At 54.9% G+C, this 10,776-nt stretch overlaps 1 protein-coding gene across 2 annotated transcripts in view; it reads right to left on the bottom strand.

Moving 5' to 3' along the window:
- Positions 1-578: 578 nt before the first annotated feature.
- Positions 579-10,776, bottom strand: part of Ppp2r2c (protein phosphatase 2 regulatory subunit Bgamma) — an 86,797-nt gene continuing 76,599 nt past the window's right edge. For both annotated transcript variants that reach the window (XM_041636410.1, XM_041636411.1), the window contains exons 7-9: positions 8,208-8,377; positions 6,032-6,123; positions 579-3,298 (exon numbers count right to left, since the gene is read on the bottom strand). In XM_041636410.1, coding sequence (XP_041492344.1) covers positions 3,007-3,298; positions 6,032-6,123; positions 8,208-8,377 — 554 coding nt within the window. In that variant the 3' untranslated portion in view covers positions 579-3,006. The remainder of the gene's footprint in view (positions 3,299-6,031; positions 6,124-8,207; positions 8,378-10,776) is intronic.

The raw sequence follows: 10,776 nt of genomic DNA, 5'->3' as shown, positions 1-10,776 counted from the left end.
CTGTTTACACGTGTGGGTCAGAGGTCAGCCAAATGACACATGGCCAGGAAGTGACCTCATCTCAACGCTGACATGTGGACAGATGGCGATCTTAGTCCTGCCGCCCTCCTGAACCTAAAGGACCTTGAGCGTGAGAGGTCTGGGCTGCAAGGAATACAGGGAGCCGGAGCTCTGACTTCCTCCGTCCAGCTGTCCATTTCCAGAACCCAAAGTTCTGCAGGGTGGGGCCCACCAAGGGACTCCAGAGTTGAGGCCAACCCCAGAGAGCACACGCAGCCGGGATACTAGGCTAATGCTCCTCTCCGAGCCTCAGTTTCCTTCCCTGTGTTTGTACTGAGTCATACACAGCTGCTACCCAGGGAGACAGGCTGCCTGTCATGGAACACACGCCCGGCAGAGGCTCTGCGGGCTGCATCTGGGGACCCCTCCCCCAGGCACATATATGATTGGTGTCCCTACTGACTATTTCCTCCACCTGGGTTAGGATCGGGGCCAAAAAGACGCCGCCAGGTGTGACCCCACCCCACTAGCCCCCCTCCTGGACCAGCTGTCTAATCAGCAGCCTTCTGAGCCTCGTCTTAGATGTAACATTTGTTATTTTATTGGAAAAAGCTGGTATTAACATATTTATAATTTTATTCAACAGTTGGATAGTTTGTGAGACACCGAAGAAGAAAACAAGAATGCACCTATGAGCCACGGAACCCCAAATGATTGGGCCTGACTATGTTACCAGCACGGACAAACCCAACACCCTCCAAGGGCTTTGCCCTCAGAGAAGAACCAAAGCAGAAGAGACAAACTTAAAACCCCCAACGATGTCGCGATGATTATGGGAATGCCACATATTCGAGACCAGAGAACTTAAGCAGAGTCAGGTAGCAAAGTCTGTGGCTTGGCTCTGGTCCCTCTTTCTCACACTGCCCCTCCCCCCTCCGCAGTTCTGTCCTCAATCAAGACACGCAGCAGCAGTGCTATCTGCCATCTGCTCTGGACCTGGGTGATGTCCTGGGGTCCCAAAGACATGCTTTTCTTCTGAGATCGTGTTCTGTCTCTTTTTCCTTCCTACTGTGGTACCCAACATTTAAAACATAGTCTAAAACGAGGGGCATATGAAAGACCCCTCCTTTTGAAGACCGTGTGAGATGGAACTTTGAAGACAGCGCGCGTGACACCTGTGATCTCACGGCAGCAACCAGCTCCCAAGACAAGAATCCTTTCTAACGCCGAACTGCAAAGGCAGGTGGGTGTGCCAGAGATCCAGGCCTGTGCGCAAGGCCCTCTCACCTGGATTTTGGCTTCAACGAGATTTTTGTACAACTGGCCACATTCTTCAACTTCCTTTACAAGAGGGGAAAGTCGCCCGATCTTTTGATTGCTCTTTTTAATCAGGGTCAATATGTACATATAATACTGTCCAGAGTGCCTGGATTTTACAGTGATGGATAAACATTCTTCATTCACGTTGATTTAAAAATAAAACTAAAAAAAAAAAAAACCCAAAAATGTAATGGACCCAGTTTCTGTGTAAATACATGGCCGGAAGTGAGTGTGCATGCGGTTGTGCTTTGACACACACAAGGATACCTTGATCCACTGAGAAAAAAAAAGCTCCGTTGCATCTGTTTCCTGGTCGGCAGTTCAATCCACCTTGTAAAAATAAAAGCCCCTCTGCTCGCTGCTTCCAGAGTCAAAATGCCAAGTCCTGCAGTTCTGGGATTCCAGGAGGGAGGGTGGGGGAGGGGTCACCGAGTGGCCACTGACCTGTGGCTCTGGGGAGGGCTGCCTGGCTGCATGCAACCTCCTCGGGGAGCAGCTGGGAGGGCAAGGAGAAAGCTGCAGGAACAATGGAGGCGAAGTGCATCTGGGAGGCATGCCCGGATGCCACTAAGCAGAGCGGGGAGCCACTACCGATCTTCGCTGTCTTCTCTCCGGTGTCATCTCGTCACCGGTGTACCTGCTCGGGCTTCACCAAGTACAGATGCTTCCCTTCCAGAACCTTCCATTGGGACGCTGCTTGAACACCAGTCACCAATGTGGTGGGCCGGAAAGAGCCCATGGAAAGACCTGCATGGGACCCTAACTCAGCCCTTGGGGTGTGACTCCTTAGGCACCCCGTTTCTCTGCTTTAGTTTCCTCCTATGTACAAAGGGGATGGTAACCATACCCCATGCCTCATGGCTTGAGGATTCTGCAGTCAGGGACAAAACCCACTGTCAGCTGCGGGAAGATGACTGACTAGCATGGGAGGGTGACAGCAAAACCACCACAGAGTGGGCTGTGGGGATCCATCCACAGCCACTATGGACTGAGCACCATGCCCAGCGTGCAGTGGGCACTCACAAACGGACGGCAGTGAGGTAAGGGCTACAGCCACACAGGGTCCCCAGTCCTGCCTCTCAGGACTCGCCCCAACCTGGAAAAGCCACACAAGGAACCTAGCCCTGCCTCAAGATTAACCCTAGGACTTCAGCTCTGCCTCTCAGGACCTGCCCCGGCCTGGCACCTAGGATACGGAATGACATCCCAAACACCCCAGTGGGGAGCTGGCATTGCCAGTGCTCAGTGAAAATGCATCGTCCAAAATCCAACATGAGCCAGCAGCTCCGAGCCAGGGCACGTGGCTGGCTCCTTTGAGGACCCACACACAGATCTTGCCTGGCTTGGGAGCTTCACTCTTTCTCTGGAGCCCCATCAGGGACCAACTTGACTTTCCCTGATAGGAACTGACCCACTGCAGTAAAAATCACCCCCAGACCGAATCAAGTCCTGATAATAAACAAAGGCCCAGCCTGAGACAGAAGGACCGTAAACAAAGGAACCCTGGACCAAGGCCTACCAGACACATCCATTTCATCACCTGCGACGGAGGCTCCTTCCTTTCCTTTGTTTAAACCGGCAATTGCCATCCAAGGCAACTCCAGCCGAGGGACTCATGTCCCCACAGTGGCCACCATGCTCATCTTGCCCTCCTACAGAGGTGGCCAGGAGGGCCACTGAGGCCAGCTAGTGCATGTCAGAATTGACCTTATCCTGGAAGATGTACAGGTTGTTGGTGGCCGCAATGGCAATGATATTCTCTGCTGGGTGCCAGGCCGTGTGCAGGATCTTCTTCGTGAAGTCCAAGCTGTCCACGCTGATGTCATCACGCCGCCGCTTGCCACCCACACACACGCGCCGGGGCTTGAGCACTGCCCTGGGTTTGCTGCTCTCCCTGGAGGCCTCCAAGGTCACGTCCCGCTTGGTGTTGCGGTCGAACATGCGGAAGAAGTTGTTGTAGGCCCCAGTCATGATGACACTGGGGAGAGAAGAGGACTCAGTGTGGGAAGACAGAGGGGACACGGGCGCCCTCTAGCTATGATGTTGTCCCAACACTATGGGTACCTTCCCATCATTTGTACACGGCCTAAGAGACACAAGGCTTGCTTGTAGCCTCAGGGGCAACAGAGACAGGGATGACACTGAGGTGTGACCATGGCTGTCCCAGGGCCTCTGTACCTGCCAGGCCTATGTCCCCTCCACAACCTGAGTAGCTAAGCCAATGGATAGATTAGTGCTCACCGCCATGGATGATACGGAGTGAGGCACATACCACGGCAGACAAGGGACCCTGGAAGCAGACTTCTGCTCTATGCCTTCTGTTCCATGGACTTCGTCCAGTGAGACATGGTGTACATTAGTCCCATGATGCATGTGGAAAGCAGGCCTGGGCCTAGAGGAAGGATTTGGGCTTGGGCCTATGGGAGGCTGGAAAAGCTATGGGGAGAGGAGGAGGAAAAGCCCAGGGTGGGGGGGGGGAGCTGTTTACCACAGAGGGCTCCACAGAGGAGGGAATAGCCACTGTTTCAGAGACTGATGAAAAACAAAGGCCTACACCAGTTTTGTTTATACAGGTCGCAGAACACCACTTCCTTGTGTGTATGCATGTGTGTGTGTGTGGGGGGGGGTCATTCAGCCTAAGAAATTGGCAAAGGCTACATAAAGTCACTTCCCAGGGGGCTGATTCAGATGAATTCATCTGGTCCCAGTTAGGGAGTGAAATCAGTACTAGAACCAAAGCTGGGTCCCGTGCCCCGACTCAGCGATGCTGGAGGGGAATGAAGGTGCCACCTTCACTCAGGGAGCGACACAGCAGCCCTTTATGGGCCCATTTACTAAGGGGTGTACGCCCTCTTTGAGTCTAGCAGAGCTGACTGTGGTCCTCAGGCTTGCCTTAAAGGGATGGGCAATTTGTTTCTCCTCTTAGCCCTGGGCCCCTAGAATGTAGGCATTGTGGTTCCTGTCCACAGACAGACCAGGCTCAGAGGAAGGCAGAGGCAGAAGGAAGGGGCGGATTGCTCTTTACTGCCCAGAAATATGGATGGCTGTTGACTAGACAATCTCCTGAGGTCCCTCCCACCAGACATCTCTTCCAGTGGTGGTAGGGGAAACAAGTACAGAGATGACGAGAATCTGTCACTTCATAAATAGCGAGCTACAGGAAGAAAGCCCAGGATTCTGTGGGGCAAGGCAGAGAGCCCCAGGACAGCTTCCTGGAGGAGACGGCAGTGGAGCAAGCCTAGGTAGCATGTGCTTCAGCAGGATCCCAGAGTAGGGGAGAGAGGATGTGAAGGAAGAAAAGGAGGCGTGGGGCACATCTATGCGAAGTATCAGGCAGAAGTGGGCTGCTGCTGGGCCTCCATCAGTCAGAGAGGCTTGCTGGGTTTTGTGCTGGGCTTAGGGACTGTCTGGTTACATGCGCCCCCTGGTGGCAACATAAAATGCAGGCAGTGGGCGGTAACTTCAGCCATCTACCCTAATATCCTGCCTTAGCATTCTCCTTCAGTGGACGCTCTAGACCACCACACGCACGCTCTGTTCAGCACGGTTATGTCACGAGCCCCTGCAGAATTGGTGGACCCTTGCGATGACAGCAGCTCCCATGTGGGTCCTGGCCTGCTCAGAGTGGTTTCCTCAGAGTGGTTCACTTGCTGTCACCACCACCCCTACTTGAGCACCGCTCAGCCTTGAACACAGCCACCCTTAAGGGCCAACTCAGAAGCTCTGGAGCATCCTGCCCACCCAGGCGCAGGGCAAAGCAGATGCCACCTGTGTGGATCCACCCTCTGGATGGAGGGGAGTTTGGGCTGAGGCTCTCCTGCCACCACTTCTCACCTGCCGATGGAGGGACAGGGAACGCGGGGAGGGAGGTGATGCCTCAGAGGCTCTAATACAAACACATGCTGGGTACTATGCTGCCCTGATCACCTGGATCCTCTCTCCTTCATCTGGGCAGGAGGCTATGCAGCTGTCCATCCACAGGAGACCCGGAGAGGCTCACCTACCAGCCGCAGGTAACTAACTGGGCCTGAGGCCTGTGGGGCCTAAGAAAGCATGAGGGGGGACAGGGAAGCAATGTCCCATCCCCAATAGGAAAGCTTCTGACCTGGGGGGGGCAGGCACACAGGAAGGCAGACTCTTGGGTAAGGGAGGGGAATGAGGTGGGGTGAAGGATGCAATGGGCCCATCCACATCACTGTGCTGGGTTCAGGCTGTGGTAACACAGGAGCCTGTGCCATGTACTAGGGGCTGGGTTCCAGGCTGTGGGATGGGAGAGATGCATCACTACTAGGTCACCAGTTCAAGTTGTGAGCCCCAGAGGACCCATGTGAGGCTGCCAGCGCGATGGTAGGAGGAAAGTGTGGGTGGCCTAATGCCTTCTGTCTCCTGGGGATGGAAATACTGGGCTACAGCCCTCACCCGAGGGCCTGGGGTATGGGAGGCACCTGGCTGATCCTGACCCAAAGTCCCACAGCACCCTAGGTCAGGGGGTTAAAGTGGGTGTCAGCATCAGTCACAGGGGTGAAGCAAAGCTCACTTCTCAGCCCTGAACTTGAGTCGGAGAGCTCTGCCTGCTAGGGAGGAGACCTCCCACACTGCAACCTGGCAAAGTGCAGCTCTGTGATCACAGACGACAGAAAAGACCCCTCCCGGAGTGAAGGGTGAGGGGCATGGCAGGGTGGCTGAGGCTGGGTGCCTGCAGCTGGCTCACCTGTCACTCCCATTCCACGCACACTCAAACTTGTCAAAGATGCAGTCACTCTCATACAGGGAGCAGAGCTTACTCCGCAGGTAGTCGTGGACCTGAAGAGAAGAGGGGAGAGGCTGAGAAATGGGCACCAAATAGCCCTGACACCTCCAAGGGACCGATGGTCTTGGCATAGCCCTGAACACACAGCTGACCTGGAGCTGTGGGACACAGAGACAGCATCAAGAAGCCGCATCCTTAGAGGAAAGGGAGCATTCACCGCTCAGAGAGCCTGTCACTGGGGTGGTGGCAAAGGGTGGACACTGCTGTCTACAGTCTAGGGGGCCACTCCTCCTGCTCTAGACTTTGGCTCACGGCCCTACCGTGCTGTGTCACCATCCCCATGGTCCCACCTGCCTGGGACCCCAGAGGACCAAGCCAAAGCTCTACATCTCTCTGATCCCCTGAGGCCAGCACCCAGCAGTACACTGACCAAAACCAAAGGGCCCCATGGTGCTGCCAACCCTGCCAGCAGGAGGGGTCCTTAAGTTCCCGTCCGCTCACACAGGCCCGTCAGTAGCAGGTCAACGCACAGGTGTGGCAGATTCTCCTGTGTGCCAAGCCTGGTTTGCTCCCTGGGGGCAGGAGGAGAGGCTTCAGCTATAGAGAAAGAGTGAGCACCAGACTTCCTGGGCCTGCCGTGAAGACTCAGCGTCTTCAAGAACCACGGGCTGAGGGAGATGGTGAAGTCTTGGGACAATCCCACGCCTTGCAGCCCATTCCAAGACTCTTTTTGATGGATGGATTAGCTCTCGCGGGTCAAGTATTGCAAGATGGCCAAGCACAGTCCCACTATCTACAGTTTCCAGAACACAAGAGTCACCTCCAAAGACACGAGTGGGAGTAGCCATTAATCATGGTTATTTTAGAATCTGTAGGTCAGCTGTACAGAAAGCCAGGCACTGAGCTTCAGCGCTGCTGAAAACAGTAATGCTGCCCCTTCATGGGGTCCCCCAGGCTTTCAGAGGCCCAGAGGCTCCACACTCACCCCTCCCTAAGAAAACATGTATACACCTAGGCCTGTGCTGTCTGCAGTGTTGTGGTGGCCCCAGGGGGCTGGGAAGGCACTGGTTCAGTCAGCTCACACCTCACAGGAGGTCTTTTCGGACCTCAGTCTTGGGCTGCTGACACTTTCCCAGGGGACACAAGAGGGCCTGTCCCTATCTAGAGTGTACAGGGCAGGACCTAGGGAAGCGGGGAGCTACAGGCCCTGCCCACTGCTAACAAAGGGGCGGTTGGGTCAATGGGAGAATGTGGCTTCTAGGAGTCCCTGCCGGAAGCTTTTCCTCTTGGGTGCACCTCCTCAGCTTTGGTAGGAGAGGAAGAGGGCTGAGCTTTGGGCATGCCACCACTGGGCTGAGATGCCTCTGTCACCCTCCAACTTCCCAATGTCCCTGTCTGCAGAACAGGCAGTCAGTATCGTCTTTGCTGGAGCAGGACAAAACAGGCGATGGCCCTGTGGGTGCGGGTGGGGTTTCTGGTTGATTCCTTATCTGCCAATCCAAATTCCAGGCGACCTTCAAGGCCCAGTGCAAATGCAGTTGCCTCCAGAAAGCCCTGTCCTACCCCCCCCCACACACATGTGCCAGCCACCCACAAGCTACATTACACATGTGTTGTTTAAACAGCAAGTCAGCTTTATCCCGTGCTCCACCAAGAGACCTGGGAGGATGAGGAATAAAGGAAGCTTCCCCAGAAGTGCTCAGAGGTTCACCCTGCACAATGAACTCAAAAGACTACCCTGAGGGTCTAGAAACATCTCCCATGTGGCCACTGAACACAGTCCACACCCAGATGTTTCTGGCGGAGTCACGCTTACCTACTTAGTGATAAGGCTGTGGGTGCTGGGGGTGACATCTGCACTCTGACTTCAGGCCTGGCTTCATGCCTTTCTTTGCCTCTCCCTCCCCTCCTTTCCCAGAAACTGGAGTTCTAGCTGCAGGTGGCAGTCCCATGCAGGAGCCTCCTCAGCACCAGTGTCTGTGCTGGAAGATTCTCTGCGGCTTCATCTACAATGCAGCAGAGGAAGCCCCTGTGGCTGGGCAGCCCCCTATGGGGGTGTCAGCACAAGGAACAGGGTGTTCCTGGGAGATCTCACCCTACACAGAGGGTCCCAAGGCTGCTAGACCTCCACACACACCTGGTAGGTCTCTATGGGCCTCGCCTCCATGTTCAAGTCCCAGACCTTGACCGTGAGGTAATCCCTCGTGAGCATGTAGCGCCCACTGTGGCTGAACTTCACGTCGGACACTGAGGAGATGATCTCTGAGAAGAAAGAGCGGTTGCTGGGGTCCTCGGGCTCTTCAAAGACTGTGGAGAGAGAATCAGCGGCTGTCATCGTTGCCTTGCTCACAGTCAGAACCACACAGCCCACTGTATCGGGCTTAGCTATCTGTCTATACCAGCATCATTCATTCACTTGTCAAGCCTTTTCCTAAACACCTACCAAAGCCCTTGGCTCTAAGAACCCTCCAAAGAGGAAAAGCCCTGAAAGGGCTTCCTTGTGGAATTATGCTAATTGAGTATTTACTGTACTGCGAAGGACTTCATCTAATCCCCTAATAAAAACGGCAGGGTGGTAGCCTAATTATCTCCATTTTATATCCAAGAAAACTGAGGCTGAGAGCGAATCCACGAGCAGCTCTCAGAGGCAGACGAAAGTGGGGTATTTGAACCCAGAGCTACACCGGCTGCAATGCTCTGCTGCCTCCTACTGGCAGTGCAGAGCTGAAAGGTTCTTGGCAGTCTCTAGGTTGGGTCTGATGTGGTTCTGGTCCCAGGTCTTCAAGCCAGAAGCTGCCTCTGGACATGCACAGCGGATACCTGAGGTCATTCCCCTAAGTAGCCCTGGTGGCAGAGCAGATAGGGACCAGGATTGCTGTGGGGCTGGCATCAACTCCCTGGGCTCTGTGGGCAGACAGGGAGTGAAGTGGGGGTGGGGTACTGGCTGGCAGCCAGCCATGATCTAAGCATCTCCAACCTGTAGAGCCAGCCTCAGAAAGCCACTGAGTGACAGCCTTGACCACTGCCTCACTGGAAGAAGAGGGCTGGCCACAGCTCCCAAGAGACTTGGGACAGACCCTTCCAGTGGGCCCCTGGGGAATCACAGGTGTCATGGCCAGCCTCCTGGGTCCCACCCCTTTGCCTCTCATCTGGGACCTGCCATTGCCCTCTTGTTCAACACACATATCATTGCTGCCCTAAGCTGTCCAGAGCCCCCACAGGGCATCTGAAGATTCTGACTTCCCTGCTAGGCACTCTCTCAGTCAACAAGCCCACGCCGAGTGCCTGTGACGCCCTGGGCTCTGTTCAAGGTACTAGGTGAGTGACACAAAGCTCTGCTCCCTGAAGCCAACAGGACAGGCTGTGCCAGGAGGCTGTGCCAAGAGCAAGGGAAAAGATGGAGGCAATCCACCTGGAGCCTGGCCCAGTCCTGTCGCCCCTCCTGAGCCTTTCCAGGACACAAGGTTCTCAAGGGTCAGGGGAAGGGTTGAGAGGGAAGAAGCAGGCACCCTGGGAAGGGAAAGCCATGTCGGGAGAAAGAGGCTGCATACCTTCTTTTCCAGGCCCAGCCCCGGCATTAACCCCCCCGAGCAGTGGCCCAGCCCAGAAGGGACAGAAGCACCGAGAAGCTGATGTAGCAAAGCTCTCTGACTACTGACTGACAACTGTCTGTCCCCTGAGCAGCCTCATACAACTGGTCCCCATGCAACAAAGTGAAATCTGTTCCTAGTTGGGGCCCCTCAAGAACTGACATGATTTGGCACCCATTTCTGAGTCCCACTGTCCTCATCTACTCCTGTCCTGCTGTCCCTTATACTGTAGCATGCAAAGGGCGCCCCTGGGGAAGCTCTGGGCCTCACCCCCCAGGCTTGCTCTGCCAGAGCGGCCCCTTCCCACCATGCTGGTTAAGAACACTATATTGAGAATCTTGAAGATTCTCCTGAATCTTGAAATGGGATGAGGATTTGCACTGACTGCTTAGGGGCTAGAGTGACAGCCGTGAGCTGAGAAGCGTGGCAGCTTCAGCAGCTGGAAAGGACAAAGCAACAGCTGCTCCTAAAGGTAGCCCTGCCCACACCCTGACTAGATCTCTAACCTCCACAACTACCCAGAAGCCACAGGGAAGAAAGCTCTCTCGTGGCTCCAGGGTGATACCTTCAGGAAGCAGAGGAAGAGCACGTGCCCTTCATGAGTTAAGGGGTATCCTTGGCTCTACCCTGGGAGGCTCTGAGCGTTTGATGGTGTGCCACTGTTAGCTCCAAGTGTCCCAGCCATTTGCCATTCACGTTGCTGGAGTCCCATGACAGTGAACCATCATCCCCACCCATTCTGACCAAGCGCATGCTCAGTGCTCAGCCCCTCCTTCTCACAGACTCTGCTGTCAAAAGCAGAAATAACTGTCTATTCTGAAGACTCAGGGATGGCTGTTTCTATGGTTACCCTGTCACGGTGCCTAGCTGACAACAACCTGGGTTTCGTCTAGAGAGCTGAAGCCATGGATGGGAGTAGCCAGTATACCCCAGCCTGACCTGGTTCAGACAGGTCTGAGGAGCTCCTGTGCTCCTTTGACCTTTGGCCTCCTCGTCTGCTCAGTACCAGGTATGATGAGCACACAGTGGTCCACAATGCTTCTCACTAAGTGAGAAGAAAGCCACAGAGTCATCCCGTTAGGAAAGGAGACCCTGGGGGAGTCGCTGACAGCCTCA

Source organism: Microtus oregoni, unplaced genomic scaffold, assembly GCF_018167655.1.
Source record: "Microtus oregoni isolate MIOR12 unplaced genomic scaffold, Mior012 000049F_ref0000343, whole genome shotgun sequence".
Taxonomy (NCBI): Eukaryota; Metazoa; Chordata; class Mammalia; order Rodentia; family Cricetidae; genus Microtus; species Microtus oregoni.
Note: the sequence above shows the minus strand (reverse complement) of the source record. Positions and strands in the feature narration are given on the sequence as shown.